The 18966-nt window shown below is 44.6% G+C and overlaps 1 protein-coding gene across 1 annotated transcript in view; it reads left to right on the top strand.

Moving 5' to 3' along the window:
• Positions 1 to 1090, top strand: part of Adrb3 (adrenoceptor beta 3) — a 2676-nt gene extending 1586 nt beyond the window's left edge. The window contains exons 2-3 of the mRNA XM_029480871.1: positions 205 to 269; positions 465 to 1090. Of these exons, the coding sequence (XP_029336731.1) occupies positions 205 to 241 (37 nt within the window). The 3' untranslated portion in view covers positions 242 to 269; positions 465 to 1090. The remainder of the gene's footprint in view (positions 1 to 204; positions 270 to 464) is intronic.
• Positions 1091 to 18966: the final 17876 nt, after the last annotated feature.

Raw genomic sequence — 18966 nt, 5'->3', positions numbered from 1 at the left:
TTGCTACTCTGCCGGCAGGTTTCTGACCTCTCTGGTCGCCTCTAGTTTGGGTTTTTTTTTTTTTTTTTTTTTTTTTTTTTTTTTTTTTTTTTTTTAGTTCCGTTCTTCGGGAACCCAGGCATCTCTATCTATACCTGTCTGGGATATCCATAGACAGCAATGGACTTACCAAGTCCTCTGCCTCAGTCCCGCTCTCTCTCAAAGGTTTGATGGCTATGAAGGTGCGCGTCCGTTCCCGTGAAGGGCCGTGGAGATCCAGCAAGGAAGCTGTGAGTTGACTTGGAGTTGCTTTCCTCCCTCAGGGACTGGATTAGAACTGTAGGGTGGGATTTGGGGGGAGGGAGGGTGCAGGATGGTCCCTATGGGATTTGGGGGTGGGTAGGAGGATTCGGGAATGGTCCCTATATCTTTGAAAAGTGAATATGCTTTTCAGGGTTCCTGAATCACTTTTCTCTTCCTTCCAGTGCTTGATCCCCATCTTCTTGACTGGTTGCCCCAAGAAATATTGTTTCCGTTTTTGCAGGACTTTTGGGGATTTCTTTTTTCCAGAAAGACAAGCAACGACCATGGATGCAACATTTTTATAATGCCTTTGATTTCTACTCAGAGTGAGTCCCCTGGAACCTCAACTCTCCAACGCTCCAGAACCGATGACTAGACCACAAGGTGTAAGGGAAATCTTACCAAATGGGTTTCACCATCCTCCTCTCTTTCTGAGAGAAGTTGTCTAAGACCCACCTTGAACTTCACTACTACCTCAGCAGCTGGGACGTCAGGCCACCTGTGCTTGACGGCCCTGAGAGGAGCCCTATGGCTTTGGAGGCCTGCCAGTCACCCTGCCTATGTTTGTGCTGTATGCTTAGGGAAAAGAGAGCACCCCTCTCTCCCTTTCTTCCTACTGCTTTCCTAACCCTGATGATCGACATGTTCCTCCACAAATCACTCTGTCTCCAGGCTCTGTGTCTCTGGTTAGTTTGAGAGCAGGAAGCCAGGAAAAAAAAAAAAAAAGTTTGAGGTTTCATCCCTGTCTCCTCACTATGACTCTCTAAGCACCATCTTGGACCATCTCTCACAATAGGCACAAAACAGCTCTAATCTACCTCACAGTTAGGACTTCAAGGTTTGGGGGGGGGGGAATTCCAGGGTTTATAGGAAGAAGTCAAGCTATTGGAATGGGTCCTTTTTCCACTTAAAATCAAATTAATAAATATTATTGAATGTGGTTTGTCCCCTGCTCGCCTTTTCTCTGGGTTTGTTTTCTTTTCATGGCCCGCTTGCTGGCTTCCTTGGTCCGAGCTGCGTTTTGACAAGGGCAGTAAATTAGGAGTAATTCTTGCCTCCTTCTTCCTAATCCTCATCAGACAAAACCAGAAAGTCTGTCTGTGTAAATGAGACAGTCGAGTCTTTGCTTCGCCTTCCTCCCTACCCTTTCTGAAACTTCTGAGATCTAGTTGCAAGAAGGAGTGTGGTCCTGCATTACTTCTCTGTCTTCCTGGAGGATGGGGCCTGCTGTGTCCAGGCTCAGGAATCTCTCATACCGCAAACTAGCATGGCTTAATAAGGTCTCACTGACATCAGCAAAGGCTTTGCTTCTCTGTTTTGTGTGCCTGTGTATGTAAAGGTTCAGGGCACTGGTTTGAGAAGGGGCAATATGTCTTGTGTTATATGAATAGATGTGTGTATACAACACACACACACACACACATATGTACATATTTCTGTACCCTCTCCCTTCCCATTTCCTTCCTGGGTTGTAGAAATCTCCATTTTCCTCTAGAAGCAAAGCTGAAGTCACAACTGTCTCTTTATACTATTCTTCCCCTTGCTTCAGTTTTTACAGTTCTTATCTGACATGTTTCTCATGGGGGTTCGGGTGGGGGGTGGGGAGGTTCTATGGAAGTGTTTTATGGAAGAGTATTGCACTGGCTCTTTTTTTTAACTCCAAGAGCAAAGACCATCCATGATCAGGCTGATTTCCATCCAGCACAGGCAGTTGCTCACCAAAGGTTTAGCCTGCCTGTGGCATAGCATGCAGGGCACTGGCTGTGTCTGGGGGTCCTAGAGATACACACAACCTCACACAGGATAAACTACATGAGTTTCCACATACGGGTGTTCCCTGTGGACTGGACCTAGCCTATGCAGTTGCCTGTGCTCCTGGATCTCAGGTTTTATGTCTCGGGATGTTTGCATACCAAAGATGACATTCTCCTTTCCAACCCAATGCAGTGTGTGATCTCTGGTGTCTAAATGTAGACGGTTTCTTGGCAGAGATCCCATTTTATGAACTATGGGCCTTAGTACAGAAGGAAGTTTCGGTTGAGCCTGGGGATAAGAGGGCATGCTCTCCCCATCTCTGGATATTTTCCTAACATCTCTGGGGAAAGTTGCCCAGAGAGAAGAGAGGAGAGGATGCCTTTGGAGGAAGGACTTTTGGTTTATAGAATTGTCCTTGAAGACTGTCCAGGAACCCATACTACTCGGGCCTCGCTGTACATTTTAATCCATGTGCCGACTGTCAGCCTCCTTTGAAGTGTTTAGACTTGACCTGGGGCTGTGGATTCCATCTGCAGATTGTCACCAGGGAATCTGACAGCTGAAGAGACAGCCTCTCTAGTCCTTCCTCCAGCCAGGTGTCAAACCGAAGGAGATTTACATCCTTGAAGGCAAGGCGAACTGCTTTTGCCAGCATGAAGCCTTAGCCCTGGAATCGGTGAAGACAAACAGCCAGGCTAGGAAGCAAAAGATATGAAGATTCACAGACCGGGGAGAACCAGAGGGTTTTAGAAGCTCTGTCTTTCAAGAGTCTGGGAGTAAGAGAGAATGTGGGGCAGAAATGACAAAGAATAGGGGATTTGAGTTGGACAGGTGACCTTGCGGGTGAAACTACAAAGGAACAAGCTGAATTAGAGAAAAGAGGATGTTGGGAATAAGCTTTTCTCGAACTCGTTCCATGATAGACTCTTCAAGCTGGTGATGGGTAAGCGGAGGCCGGGGTCCTCATAGGCACTTACTAGACTAATTCTATTCGAACTTCATTCCTCAAACCTGCTAAATAGAGTCGACTCCCCTGTAGCGGTTTGAATATGCTTGGTCCAGGGAGTAGGTGTGGCCTTCTTAGAGTAGGTGTGGCCTTCTTGGAGGAAGTGCGTCACTTTTGGGGTGGGCTTTGAGAGCTTACTCCTAGCTGCCTGAGGATGCTAGTGTTTTGGTTCCCTTTGAAACAAGATGTAGAACTCTCAGCTCCTTTTCCAGCGCCATGCCTGCCTGGATACTGCCGTGCTTCCCTCGATGATAGTGGACCGAAACTCTGAACCTGTAAGCTAGCCCCAATTAAATGTTGTCCTTTATAATGTAAGGATTCATGATTCACCGAAGAATGACACCCCAGGCTCAAATAGTATGTAAACAAAGAGTGTTTTATTTTGCAGAAGTCCAGCATGCTGGGGTCTCCCCGTTACCAAGATAGAGAGACGAGCAAGTGAACTCAAAGGTCTGATTTAAAGCAGTTAGAGGATTCCAGAATAGGGGACCTCCATGGTAATCTGTTGGGTCCACCTAGGTGAACATTCCATTACCAGGGTGTAGGGGCTGGAAACTTGCTGGGAGGCCTGGAAACTGTTATAGAGGAAGTAGCAGAGGAAGTCTGGAAACTGCTGCTGACCCACTGTCCTTGCCTCAGGCCAGGGAGCAGGGCAGCTTCTGAGGGTTGGATTTGCCTGGACTTGTCCAGTTCTTGGAAACACAGATTTAGGTCTAATCTCCTAACTGCAAATTTGAAGCCTGTCATGGAATCAGCCTAGCCTTCTCATGAAGAGTTGCCTTGGTCATGGTGTCTCTTCACAGCAATGGAAACTCTAAGACAGACACCCCCAGTCACCAACCAGCCACCCCTGCCTAAGAAAGTAAACGCATGTAAGGGGGAAGTAGGGCTGTCTAGAATCCCCTTTCTTTGAGGGCCTAGTTCTGTAGTCCATCAAGCTGTTCTGGAACTCATCAGCTTCCAGTCCTAGCCACCTTAGTCCAGGGCCTAGAGGTGTGCACCAACCATAGCCGTGTTAGGATGACATTCCAAGCCTTTTATTAAACCTTAGTCTTCTTGCCAGGACATTAGAAGTGTTAGGCGCCTCCTGGTGGCTATATGAGATACAACAGGAGTGGAATGTTGAGCTGTCTAGTTAATAGCTAGCACAGCTGAAAGACTCCATATAAATAGCAATCCAACTAGATGTCATGGCCTGTAATCTCAGCACCCCAAAGGGATCACGTTCCAGCCCAGCGTTTGTTGCAGCAATAAATCATCTGAAAAATGGAGGAGAAATAATTTAGTTCAATCCTTTGATTAAAAATACATCAAGTACCTGAATTCTGTTTTAGCACAGGGGATGTCGCTCTGTTGCTCGATGCTTTCCTAGCTTGCATGAAACCCCAGGTTTGATTCACTGCACCACAAAAACTGTAAATGGTGATGCATGCCTGTAAGCACTGAGGAGGTAGAGGCAGGAAGATCGGGAGTTCAAAGTCATCTTCTGATACATAATGAGTTGGAGACCAGCCTAGGATACATAAAACCCTGCCTCAAAACATATATGTGTGTGTGTGTGTGTATAGTTATATATATGCATATTATATTATAATTTATTATGTATTATATACTTCATAGCACGTGTATATAGTATATACTGTATACTATTATATAATACATATAATATATAGTGGGGTATAGTATGTAGTATACTAGCATAATGTATATATACTATTATATAATATAATCTATATAATTATATAGTATACAGTATACATTCTATGTTACATATTATATATTATAATTATATATATTCTAGAGGAATATACTGTATATATTCTAGAGGAATTACAGATATGCATCACCATTTACAGTTTTTGTGGTTCAGGGAATCGAACCTGTGGTTTCATGCAAACTAGGAAAGTATCTGACAACAGAGTGACATCCCCTGTGCTAAACAGAACTCGGGTTCTTCATGCATTATATATATCCTAGAGGAATGAGCCAATTTTCTTCAGTCAAAAGTTTCCGAACCAGAAACAAGTAGTAAAGATACACTTCGCGTGCTACGCTATCAAATGACAGAAGATGTAAAACAGAAGTACAGCCCCACAGGAGCCACATAGTGGCTGGGACTGATGCTACAGAAAGTTTGTCCCCGCTCCCGCATTAAATCAGCCATTTTTCTTCTTATATGTTTGGAGGCTAGAACGTTTTCACTCTTTGAAAATGCCGTCCATGTAAACGATGTACTTTGTCCCTTCTCACCTCTCAGTGCTCTCACTCATCCACAAAGTCTCCCTTTTACTTTTAGTTCTTTTGTTATTTGTTTTCTTTGTTGAATGTGGGGGGATTTGTGACTCACTGAATTTAAATCAGTTCCTTGAATGAATGATCATGGATGGGAAGCTGTTTACATGGGCAAATCAGCAGCAGCTATATCACCGAGCCTCACCCAGGAACATTAACTGCCTGTCATTCTTCAGAGAGGGTGGAACCTCGTGAGCCCCTCCTCTAAGAGGGTGGGGCCTCGTGAGCCCCTCCTCCCTCCATGATGGGATCCTTTTCATTTTTGGTGGATTTTGATATTATAATTTAATTACAACATTTTTCCTTCCTTTTCCTCCCTCCAAATAATACTTGTTCAGTCTGTATAATGGTACTTGTACATATGTTTTCAGGGTCGACCACTTGGCACTGGAGAACCAATCGGTGTGCTCTTCCCTGGAGAAAGCTACCTCTCCAATTCCTAGCTTTCCTCGGCGGCTTGTAGTTCTTTGTGTAGGGTTGAGGCCTCATATGCTTTTCCCTATCTGGTTTTACACGTTTGTTGGTGTCATCTTTGTTCAGCTCAGATGTGGGCAGTCATGTTAGTGAGACTTAACAGATGTTAAGTCTGATGTTACTAGCAGACGAACTCTCTCTGCAAACTCCCTGATCCTCTGACTCTTGTAATCTTACCACTTACTTCATTTTCCACAATGTTCCCTGAGCCTTAGATGGGGCAGTGTTATGTAGATGTGTCAGCTGGGACTGGGCTCGACAACTCTGTCTATTGATTAGTGTGGTTTTCTGTAGTGGTCTCCTGCTGTTGCAAAAAGAAATTTATCTCCTTGATGAAAAGTGAAGACTACACTTATCTCTGAGTATAACAAAATGTTAAAGGATCATTGTTAGGGACTATCCAGGTTTAGCAAATTACTGGTTGTAGATTCTTCTCCAATAACCAAGGCTTCACCAGAGCTGAGTAGTAGAACTGAATAGCTGGGTTTCCAGTACCAGATATGGTATCCCTTCTTGTTGAGCGGGTCTTCAGTCCAATTAGAGAACTGTTAGTTATTGTACTGGTTTAAATCTGCTTGGCTCAGGGAGTGGCACTATGAGGAGGTATGGCCTTGTTGGAGTAGGTGCAGTCTTGTTGAAGGAAGTGTGTCACTGGTGGCATGGGTGTTAAGACCCTCATCCTAGTTGCCTGGAAGTCAGTATTCTGCTAGCAGCCTTCATATGAAGATGTAGAATTCTCAGCTCCTCCTGTGCCATGCCTGCCTGGACACTGCCATGCTCTTGCCTTAATGATAATAGACTGACTCTCTGAACCTGTAAGCCAGCCATTAAATGTTGTCCTTCATAAGACTTGTCTTGGTCATGGCATCTGTTCACAGCAGTAAAACCCCAACTAAGACAGTTATCACCAAGGTGTGTGTGCCACTACTACACCTGTAGTATTATCATGCTCATCTACTCATTTGATGTGGTTCATAGGTGCAATAGCTGGGTAAGACTGTTGGGTGTGTCTCTCCTTTGGAAGCTTGCATAGCAGCAGCATCTGATACCACGAAAGCTGGTTTCCAGGGAAGGGGCATTCAGGTGAGTTCCAGCTCGGGGATATCTTGGCCCTGTTTCTGAAGTGCATGGTGACCTCATCAATAGGGACTTACCTTCCACCTCTGGGGTTATGGTGGCTTGACTGAGAATGGTCCCCAAAGGCTCATATATTTGAATGTTTCTTTCCCAGTTGGTGGAGTATTTCGGAAGGATTAGTAGGAGTGGTCTTGTTAGAGAATATGTGTTACTGGGGGTACACGTCGAGGTTTCAGAAGCCGACATTAGGCCCAGCCTCACTCTCTTTCTGCCTCTTGCCTGCAGATCAGGATATAAGCTCTCAACTGTTACTCCAGTGCCATGTCTGCCTGCCTGTCACCACGCTTATGGGTGACAAACATACACATCTACTCAGACAAGAAACCTATGACAGACCAAAGTACAGACACCACCAAACTCCAACTTGGCTTTTATTGGGGTTACTTACAGGAAGACAGGCGAGGCCATTACTTCCAGGAACAGAAATGACTCAAAGACCATTACATCACCAAGCCCATGCCAGCATGGGTGACAGCTCGCAAAACCTGAAAACGCAGAATACACGACACATCCTGCAGGCAGCTCCACAGCTTGGAGAGTGTCCTTTCCAAGTAACTGAGTTGGTCTATATCTCTTCCACTAGATTCTGTTTCTTCCAGACAAGCAGTTCTGGTCTCATGACCTTTGTAGGTTGGCTTGTCTGAGAATGACTCTCAGCATCTCGGCTTGTCTAAGTAAATAGTATTTATTTATTTATTTATTTATTTATTTATTTATTTATTTATTATATATAAGTACACTGTAGCTGTCTTCTGACACACCAGAAGAGGGTGTCAGATCTCATTACGGGTGGTTGTGAGCCACCATGTGGCTGCTGGGATTTGAACTCAGGACCTTCAGAAGAGCAGTCAGTGCTCTTACCCGCTAAGCCATCTCTGTTAATGGCTTCTCTCTCCCATCAGCCTGCATAGCACCTTCTGGTACCAGGAAAGATAGACAGCAGGAAGGACACTTCCAGCCTAGTCCCAGGTCAACTTCTCTACACCCTGCAATGAAAGTATGTAGTGAGCAAACCAAGCAATGGCAATAATAGCCTGCGTTGTTTGGAGGAACCTTTGGGACCTCCTTGACCAACACAAGAGTTCCCTTTATCTTCCCTACGTATACTGCCAAGAATGTTTTCAGTAACACTGAGCAAGTTAACCAGCCTCTTCCACCATTGCCTTAAGTATGATTAGAATGGAGATGTTAGTGTTGTGTTCAGCCCATACAGATTAGTTCAGAAGAACAGACGAGATCCTGGATAGGGAAGCAGTTTGGAAACAGAAGGGGATGCTCCAGCATAAAGCAGAGGAAGGACACTGGATCTTGGTCAAGCTCTTGGCCTACAGGATTAGGTCCCTATAACCCTGCTTACATTGTAGGGCTTGTCTTTGGTCATTACTGGATGCCATGCCTGGTCTTTTCTTCTGAGAGGTGGACCCATCTCAGACTCATTCCCTTGACTTTGTAGATCTGCTGCTAGTGAGCAGATCTTTGGCTCTTTTGACACTCTGGTCTGGCCTTGGCCAGGCATTTGGTCATGGTAGGATTGCCTGTCATTGCATGCAGCGTTGCCGATAAGGTAAATGATAGGGATAGGGAGAAGGCAGAGAGAGACCAGAAAGCACTTCTGAATATCAGGACCTGATGGTCCATGACAGTGACTGTTAATGAGATTGCACACAAGGGGATCCGAAAGAGAAAAAAAATAAAAGAGAGAGAATAAATTAGTTAGGATGGCTGCAGCAAAGTATCACGACACAATAAAAATATGTTCTCCCACAATTCTGGAAGCTTGAAGTCCAAAATCAAGGTGCTGGCCAGGTCACACGTTCTCTGGAGGCTGTGGACAGGGTCCTTCTTTGCCTCTCTAGCTGCTGGTGGTTGTCGGCAGTCATTGGTATTGTTGGACTTATAAACGGGTCTTTCTAACTTAAACTTCTGTCTTTACACAGCCTTCTCCCTTTGTCCATCTCTACCCAAGTATCTCTTATAAGGACATCAGTCATTGGGTTGGGACACCTTGTATGATCTCATTTTAACTTGAGTATATATGCAAAGGCCTCATTTCATAATTAGGGTGCCTTCAAACATTCCAAGATTATGTCTTCAATGCATGTTTCAGGAGGGCACAATTCAACCTGTAACAGAGGGAGGGAGGATGTTACTATTGGCCTTCTGACAGTTCCACACTTCCTGTAAGTGTTTCTGTTGCTTCAAACCCAAAGCATGCAGGTTTCATTTTCTCTTATCACTAGCTAAAGGGGTGGAGCTGTTATCTGTTTCCAAGATTTCCACTTCTGGGCTTTGTCTGCCCATCTCGTGGACTCCAATCTAAGAAGCCACTGAAGTAGTCAGGGCTTATATCTGTTGCTCACCTGTGTCCAGTAGTGTTATCCACTCTCCACACTTCCTTTATTGACAGAATCACCGGGTTTTACCAAGAAAAAGGGCATCCTGACAAAGAGCGTTTTACAGCCTCAGTCAGACAGGCATGCTAAGCAACAGTGTTCTAGCCAATGGAAGCACACCACTTCTAGCTCTGCCATTACAGTAACTTCCAACTGGCTGGGATTCGAGTGTGATAGTCAGACCAGAAGTAGCCATCTTGAGTCATAGAAGAGTTGCCAGTCATGATAGATGGCAGAACCAGACAGACAGAACCAGGGCACCCAGTATTAAGAGATCCCAGAATGCCAGGCATTGGCGGCACACGCCTTTAATCCCAGCACTCAGGAGGCAGAGGCAGGCAGATTTCTGAGTTCGAGGCCAGCCTGGTCTACAAAGTGAGTTCCAGGACAGCCAGGGCTAAACAGAGAAACCCTGTCTCAAAAAACCAAAAAAAGGAAAAAAAAAAAAAAAAGAGCCCCCAGAGGGAGAGCCCCATTTCAGCTCCAGACTACTTGCAATTTAGGCTTTTAAGTGACAGAAAAATGCCTATACTCTTTAAGCCACAATTATCATAACCTTATTTATTTGACCCAAACAAAAAATAATGGTACGGGGAGGGTAAAGAGGGCCACAGGATGTATAGTTTAGACCTTCTTTAGAGAGGTCCACAGACATCCCTCTGAGTTCTATGATTATAGCATTGTGTTGCTCTAGCCATAAACAGCCTTGCTTTAACAACGGGTGGTTCTCAACCTGTAGGGTACGACCCCTTTGGAGGCCCACATCAGATAGCATGCATAGCAGCTACTCGCACTGTGATTCATAACAGTAGCAAAATTACAGTCATGAAATGGAGACAGCATCATTTTAAGGGGCAAGAGCCACTGCTTTAGATCGTCTTGTACCACTTCCGCTACTCAGGAACCGACATCCGAGTTCTTGTTGTCCTAGCAACGACAAACTCCTGTTCCTTTGCAGATGTTCTTAGGGAGAAATTATGACTATATTAGTTTCCTGAGGCTGCAAAACAAATTCCCATGACCTTCCCAGAATCTGAGAGGCTAACTCAGGAGGACTGCTGGATTTGAAGCCGACCCAGGCTACACAGTACGTTCCAGACCAGCATGGCCAATACAGAAAGACCCTGTTTAAAAAGTAATAGTAAAAATTGCCTTTGATCCCGGCACTCAGGAGGCAAAGGCAGGTGGGTTTCTGGAAATTAGAGGCCAGCCTGGTCTACAAAGAGTTCCAGAACAGCTAGGGCTGTTGCACAGAAAAACTTTGTTTTAAAAACAAACAAAACCAAAACATTATTATTACCTTAGGGGATTGAAAGAGCAGTAACATCCCCTACAATGCTGAAGGCCAGAAAGCTGGAACAGAGACTAACAGAGCTGGATCTTATTGGAGACCTTTAGGGAGAGCCTCCTCCCTGCCTCCCTCACTTCTGAGGACCTGGGCAGTGCTTGACATCCCTGTAATTGTTTTGTGCTGTGTCACTCAAATGCCTACCTTGGTCTTCCCATGGCTTCCCGTATGTCCCCGTATGTCTTCTCCTTTGATTTTTTTATAAAAACACCTCTCATTGAATTAGGGACAAATCCTAATATAGGATAATATCAAGATCTCTAACTGTACTCGTGCTGGCTAATTAAATGTCAACTCGCCACAAGCTAGAGTCATCTGCGAGGAGGGAACCTCAATTGGAAAAATGTCTGTGTAAGATCAGGCTGTAGGCAAGCCAGTAGGACATTTTCCTAATCAGTTATTGATGGAAGAGGGCCTGGTCCTTTGTACCATCCCTGGGCTGATGGTCCTGAATTCTATTATAATGCGTGCTGAGCAAGCCAAGGGAGCAAGCCAGTTAGCAGCACTCCTCCATGGCCTCTGCATCACTTCCGGCCTCTAATTACCCACAACAAAAAATAAGCACAGACTCCCTGTGACCCTTAAAAGTGACCCTTCTCTTGCAGCATTTTTAAGCATGGTTTAATGAGAACTGAATACTTTACCACTCCAAACTCAGTGGCTTATTTTTTTCTTTTTTTTTTTCCTTTGGTTTTTCGAGACAGGGTTTCTCTGCATAGCCCTGGCTGTCCTGGAACTAACTCACTTTGTAGACCAGGCTGGCCTCGAACTCAGAAATCCACCTGTCTCTGCCTCCCAAGTGCTGGGATTAAAGGCGTGCGCCACCACCGCCCGGCTGCTTATTTTTTTTCAAGACTTGTTTTTATTTTCATTTATGTGTGTGTGTGTGTGTGTGTCTGTATGGATGTATGCCACTCTTATGAGGGAGCTAGAAGAAGCCTGAGAGGGCACTACATTCCCCACTGGAGCTAGAGTTAAAAGTGGTCTTGAGCCACCTGAACTATGTGTCCTTGGACCCAAGAAAGAACAGCAAGTGCTCTTAACCCCTGAACCATCTATCTAGCTCCAGGCAGTGCTTGGTGACCCATCAGAACCAAAACAATGGACCAATGGGCTTGGAAAGTCATCCCATGATTCCTTGGCCCTCAAATGCTTTATTTCAGGAACTAGGGGTCCACATACACATATTTATATTTAAAAAATAATATATTATGACTTGAGGTGCAACTCACAGTAGGGCCTTGCCCAGTGTGTGTCAGCCACATTTCATAACACAAAACACAGCAGACATAGTACACTGTGTCTCCTTAGCAAAGACAGGGTGAAGTGTTGCTTCTGCTATTAGTGTTCTTAGAACACTGGGTGACTTCTTCCCAGAGGGAGAGAGAAAAAAATGGGAATGGGTAACTTTCACCTGCTCACTGCCATTCTCACCTCTCTGGTTGCTCTTCCGGTAGTGGGCTCCTGTGTGGAGACCTTCCTCTCAGAGTCCAAGTCTGGACCTCATGCTGGAATGCTCTCTCAGAACCATCAGGAAAGTAAGGAAAGCATAGAGAGCTACGCCCCCTAACCCCCATGGGGAAATCCCTCCTACCATTCTGATGTGGATGAAGCACAATGAGTCACTGTTCCTTCTCCCTCCAGACTCCAGCTCAAGGCTGAGGCGGCGCTCTGTGGAAGTATGGAAGAGCATGGGCAGCATTTGTGAGGCCCTGGGTGCCATCCCCAGCAACACACAACAAACCCCTTAAAAACCTCAGTACAGGGGCTAGAGAGATGCCTCAGTTGCTGCCCTTGTAGAGGACCCAGGTTCAATCCCCAGTATCTATGTGGTAGTGGGGGTTCACAATCACCCATAACTCCAGTTCCATGATATCTGATGCTTTCTTCTGGTCTCCGTAGGCACCAGGCACACATGTGCTACACATACACACATGCAGGCAAGACGGTCACACGTGAAATAAAAAGGATAAGTCTAATATAAAAATTAAAAGCCGGGGAGGCTGGAGAGATGGCTCAGCAGTTAAGAGCACTGACTGCTCTTCCAGAGGTCCTGAGTTCAGTTCCCAGCAACCACATGGTGACTCACAACCATCTCTATTGGGGTCTGATGTTCTCTTCTGGTGTGTCTGAAGACAGCTACAGTGTACTCACATATATAAAACAAATAAATCTTTTTTTAAAAAAAATTAAAAGTCGGGCAGTAGTGGGACACGCCTTTAATCCCAGCACTTGAGAGGTAGAGGCAGGTGGATTTCTGAGTTTGAGGCCTTCCTGGTCTACAGAGTGAGTTCCAGGACAGCCAGGGCTATACAGAGAAACCCTGTCTCAAACACCCTCCCCCTCCCCCCCAAAAAACCCCAACATTCAGCATTCCTCTTTAAGCCACTCTCCTGCCCATGCTCTGGTAGAGCTCCTGAGTATTTAGTATTGACCTTGGGTATCTGCTACTGGAGGGTCTGACCTTACACAAAGAAGCTTTGTACACTGGTCTGTACCGGGTCTTCTGCATATATATTGTAGCTCTCAGCTTAGTATTTTTTTTTATGGGACTCTTGAGTGTGTGAACAAGTGGGTCTCTGAGTCTTGTGTCTGCTCTTGGGATTCTTCTCCTTGTGTTAGGTTGCCTTGTCCAGCCTCAATGTGATGGGTTTGGCTTTATCCTATTATATTTTATTTTGTCATGCTTGGTTGTTTTCTCTTAGAAGCCTTTTCTAGTGAGAGACAGAGAGGGAATGGGTCCAGTGGGGAGGGGAGGGCGGGAGGAACTGGGAGGAGTTGAGAGACTATAATCAGGATCTGTTGTATGAAAAGGAATAAAAGGAAAAAAATGTAAGAAGAGGAATAGATGTTGAACAAAACAAGTGGATTGCCTTGGCATAGTAGATATTGCTTGAGTTAAGGAAATATTTTCAATACCACTACTGTCTACCAACACCCTCCCCCAGCTTGGCCTGGTGCCTGGTATTTTTATGGAGGACATCTGGCAATTTTATCCATCAGCCGCTGCCCTAGCTCAGGCTTTCCTCACTTCTTAACTGAATTAACCCAGACTCCACCCGCCCTCCTTGCTGAACTCTGGTTCCCCTCCAGTTCTTCTACCACAAGCCACAGAAGAAGCAGAGGAACATTAGCATGGGCTGGCTGCTCACAGGCAAAGAGTGATGCTTCTAGGGACCTTGGAAAGATGGACGCAAGAACAATGTATGACCTTTGTACAAGGCCAATGTATGAACAATGTACAACTGTAGGACCAATGCAATTCCTGGTTGTCAATTAGACTATATCTGGAGTGCACTACAGTTCACGTATGGAGGGCACACCTGTGAAAGATTTTCTGCTTGGTTTGAAAGTAGATAAATCCACATCTAGTCTGGACCATTTGAGGTAGGAAGACTCATACCTCTGGATCTTAAAGCAGGAAGACACAGGCTTCTGATCTTGGGGAAGGTACACCCCCTTTAATCCAAATATTGAGACAGGAAGACACACCTTTAATCTGGACCACACCCTGTACTTGATATACACACACAGAGAGACAGAGAGACAAAGACACAGAGAGAGAGAGAGAGAGACAGAGACAGAGACACACACAGAGAGACAGACAGAGACAGAGAGACAGTGATTCATTCTATAAGTTCAGTTACTCTAGAGAACCATGACTAGTTATACTATTAGAAGACTAATAGGAACCAACAGCTCTGAACTATTAGGAACAGATTATTCTCCATAATACAACCATATTTGTAGTCTGTCTGCCAGAGATGGAACTTAGGACTCTGTCATTATTTGAATGAGAATGGTCCTCCGTAGGCTCATAAGTTTGAATGCCATTCTTAATTGGTGGAATGGTTTGGGAAGGATTAAGAGGTGTGGCATTGTTGGAGGAAGTGCGTCGCTGAAGGTAGGCTTTGAGGTTTCAAAAACCCCTGCCATTCTCAGTTAGTTCTCTCTATCTGTCTTGGGCTTCTGGATCAAGATGTGAGCTCTCAGCTGTTGGTGCCAACATGCCTTTGCTCTACCATCATGGACTCTCACTCCCTAAAGCCATGAGCCCCATTAAATGCTTTTCTTTATGACTTGTCAGAAGCCATCTAGGAAAGACTAAGGCATGGCCCATCTTTTTGCATAACTTTGATGGGTGAGCTCTAAGAGGCAAGATCCCAAAATTCTTCATTCCAGGATTACTTCTTGCTACTGATATGCCTTTCCTGTCACTATTGCATAGCTTAAGGATTCCTGGGCTTCTGCCCAACCTATTGCCCAATCTGGGCAGATTTTCTACAGATCAACATGAAGATGTACTCTCATGTGGTAATGCTGTGTAGACAAATTGATGATTTCACAGTTCCTGATAGTAATTTTATAGAATTCCTAAATTTATACAACTAATTTCAAGCCCCTTATAGAATGAATAATAGCTACAACAGAGCTCTGCAAATCTTCATGTGTCACGGGCTAATTAAGCTAGAAAAAGAAAGCAGACTTGGAACAAATTTACCACCAGGGAAAACCTTCCTGTTAGGTTAGCTGTGAAACCGTTATCTGGTAACTAAGGGTCATAAAATGGGTGTACGATTTATTGTAGATGCAATGACAGAAAATAAAATATTGACTAGTTTATCACTACACAACTTTAAAATAATCAGACACACGGCAGATGATTGTCTTTAGACAAAACCTTGCTAACTTGTGACATAAAAATATTGCTTTACTTGGCAGGCAGAAGCAGGCAGATTTCTGGGTTCGAGGCCAGCCTGGTCTACAACGTGAGTTCCAGGACAGCCAGGGCTACACAGAGATACCCTGACTCGAAAAAAAAAAAAAGTAAAAATAAATAAGAAAATATTGCTTTAAGCTTAAAATGATCTTCTGAGGGCTAGCAACACATAATAAATGTTTAGTGAGTTTAGAGTCTCTGAATGGAAAGACATGTAAACAACTCTGCTGCAGCTCTTTAAACCTTATCAATCTACGACATTAGTTACTGCCTTAGACTTACTATAAACTTATTGGAATGTAAAAGTATTTAGAAAATCATGTAACCAACTATCCTGCGGTAACAGCTCTACCTGGTAGTTATAGGAGGTAATTCTTAAGAGAAAGTATAAATACTGAGAACAGAAATCAAGGTAAGGTTGAGCCTTGTTTTCTACTTCATCCCGAGTGAGTGAGTTTTTTTTCTGCGTGCCTTATTTTCTTTTTTGTTTTTCTCTGAGCCTTTTAACTAATCAGCTAAGAGGAGAAGCCCAAATAATTAACTTCTTTTCTTAATCTCCTGCTGCTAACAGCAAGTGTTAATCACCAGAAGTCAGTGACTTTTGACCACAAAATAGCCAAGTGTTAAGAAAGGTAAATATTACCAAACTAAGCCACTTTAGCCCTCATTTCTGCTGTCCTCAGTACCTGGTATTGAGGCTGGTCCGCAGCAGTAAGTTGCCTTGGTGTTTTGTCACAGCAACAGAAAAAAATGACAGTTCCAAGTGCACCATCCATGATTACTGGTCAACCAAGTACCAACTGCAGTCCCTGACACAGCCAGCTTCCCCTCCCTGGATGAGGACTCCTGGGAACATCTTTGTCTGTGAAGACTGGCTTACTGATTAACATGCAGTGAGGTGAACAGGCAGATCCAGAGCCTAATGACTTTATCTTGGACTAGTTTTAGCCCCTAAATAGTCACTCTTTGCCAACCTCTGTGTTGGAACTAACATTCTGTGACTAATAGATAAAGACTGTTTAGAATCTATTAACCCAGTATGCCAGTAGCTTCTGCCAACCCAAAAGCTAAAACTTTCATCAGATATAGCCTCTGTGGCCCATAGGATAACTTTCCCTGCATCCGGCAATAACAGCGTCTCTGGTGTACCCAAGAAGGTATGATTAAGTTGCCTGGATGGTGGCATCTTTTGTTCTGTTACTATAAAACTTCATGAACTATTTCCACGGAGGACCATGGAACCTGGGCTAATGTAGCCCTGTGTTTCCCAAGTGTTGGTCACTCAAACTTGGCTCCAGAATAAATGACCTCTTGCTGGGCGATAGTGGCGCACACCTTTAATCCCAGCACTTGGGAGGCAGAGGCAGGCGGATTTCTGAGTTCGAGGCCAGCCTGGTCTACAAAGTGAGTTCCAGGCCAGCCAGTGCTATACAGAGAAACCCTGTCTCGAAAAACCAAAATAAATAAATTAATTAATTTTAAAAAATGACCTTTTTTTTTAAAAGATTTTATTTATTATTTATTTTATTTGTAAGTACACTGTAGCTGTCTTTAGACACACCAGGAGAGGGAGTCAGATCTCATTACGGATGGTTGTGAGCCACCATGTGGTTGCTGGGATTTGAACTCAGAACCTTCGGAAGAGCAGTCAGTGCTCTTAACTGCTGAGCCATCTCTCCAGCCCCGTGACCTCTTATTCCCTTTGAAGTAAAGAGATGTGGTTTTTGTTCTGTTTTCTCTCTCTCTCTCTCTCTCTCTCTCTCTCTCTCTCTCTCTGTGTGTGTGTGTGTGTGTGTGTGTTTGGTTTGGGGTATTTTTGCATCAATTCCTCTTCACATCTCCTCAGCATCACTCCCCAGCCACCCCCTGCACACTCTGTAGCCTGGGGTAGTCCAGAGAAACCTCTGCTTTCCACTGCTGTTTGTAATACAAGGGGGAAAAATCACTACAAAATAGCAACAAAAGTTGTGTCTTAGTTAGGATTTTTAATTGTTTCAACGAGATACACCATGCACCATGACCAGAAAGCCAGTTGGAGAGGAAACAGTTTATTTAGCTTAGACTTCTAGATTATAGTCTATCATTGGAGGAAGACAGGAACTCAGGTAGGGCTGGAACCTGGAGGGGGAAGCCTAGGGATGGCACCACCCACAATGGGCTGGGCCCTCCCCCCTTGATCACTAATTGAGAAAATGCCTTATGGCTGGCTCTCATGGAGGCCTTTCCTCAACTGAGGCTCCTTTCTCTGTGATAATTCTAGCTTGTATCACGTTGACACACATAACCAGCCAGAACAAGTGCTTTTGCTGACATGCCTCAGGGGTAGAACACAGGCTTAGCGAATACAGATCCCCGGTTCCATCTCTAGCACAGGACAGAATGGTTTTCAGGAGTTGGGGATGGGTGATCTAGTCAGTGTTTGCTGAGTTCTTTTCCCACCATCCCTCCTGAAAATGTCATTTGGGAAATCCTCAGCTGGGCAGCTTGGAAGGGACTGACAGACACTGCCCGCAGCACAAGTTGCTGATTTAAACTGACAGAGTATCCCAAGAGCACCTAGGGAGGTCACGGGCTTCAGAGAAGGAAAATTCCTGAAGAAGAAACAGGACGCTCTTCTTCAGAACAGTAAGGATGTAATGCCTGGAAACCTGCAGCCATTACACACACACACACACATGCATATGAGTCAGATGTGCTGGCTCTATTTGAGAGGCAGAGGCAAGCCTGAGCTACATGGTGAGTTTCAGGCTATTTTGGGGTACACAGCAACACCATAGATATATGCATACAAGATTTTTTAAAAATATACCCAATGGAGTTTTATTCAGCCATAAAGGAGAACGGAATCATTTGTAGAGAAATGGGGAGAAGTGGAGACTCCACTCTAAACTCTGAAAGACAAACATTGCATGTTCTCTTCCATATGCGGAATCTAGGTTCTAGGTTAAAATTTTCAACCGAGATAGCTCGGTGGTTCGGAGCACTGGCTGCTCTTCCAGGGGACCCCAGCTTGATTTCCAGCACCCACACAGCAGCTCACAGCTATCTTTAACTCTAGTTTGGGGGATCCAAGTCCCTCTTCTAGCAGTCCCTTCTCCAGCACCAGGCATGCATGTGGTACACAGGCATACATGCAGGCAAAACACCCATACCCATAAGTAAGTAAATTTAAAATCAGACATTAAAAAGAAGGGGACAATGGGGAAAACAGAAGGAGCCAGTGGGAGGGAAGACATGAAACTAACAGTAGATATGACCCAATGTACACGTGCGACCCATGTACACGTAAGAAAAGCCATATGTAACCCATTACTTTGTACAATTGCATGCTAATAAAATGTTACGATAGTAAAGTTTGTTGTGTGTATTCTACTGTTTGGGGGCCTTTCGAGGCAAGGTCTCTCGGGATCTCTGCTGGAATCACTGTCACCCTACCCTATCCTACTGTAAAAGCAAATTTCCTCATTCTTTAATTTTTGAAATTTGGGACACAGAGAAATGCGAGGTGCTAGTAGCTGCCCAGTAAGATAAGAGTTCTCTCAGTGCAGCCCTTGTCTCC

The sequence above is a fragment of the Mus caroli genome, chromosome 8, assembly GCF_900094665.2.
Source record: "Mus caroli chromosome 8, CAROLI_EIJ_v1.1, whole genome shotgun sequence".
NCBI lineage: Eukaryota > Metazoa > Chordata > Mammalia > Rodentia > Muridae > Mus > Mus caroli.
The sequence above is the reverse complement of the archived record's forward strand: the minus strand, read 5'-3'. Positions and strand labels throughout refer to the sequence as shown.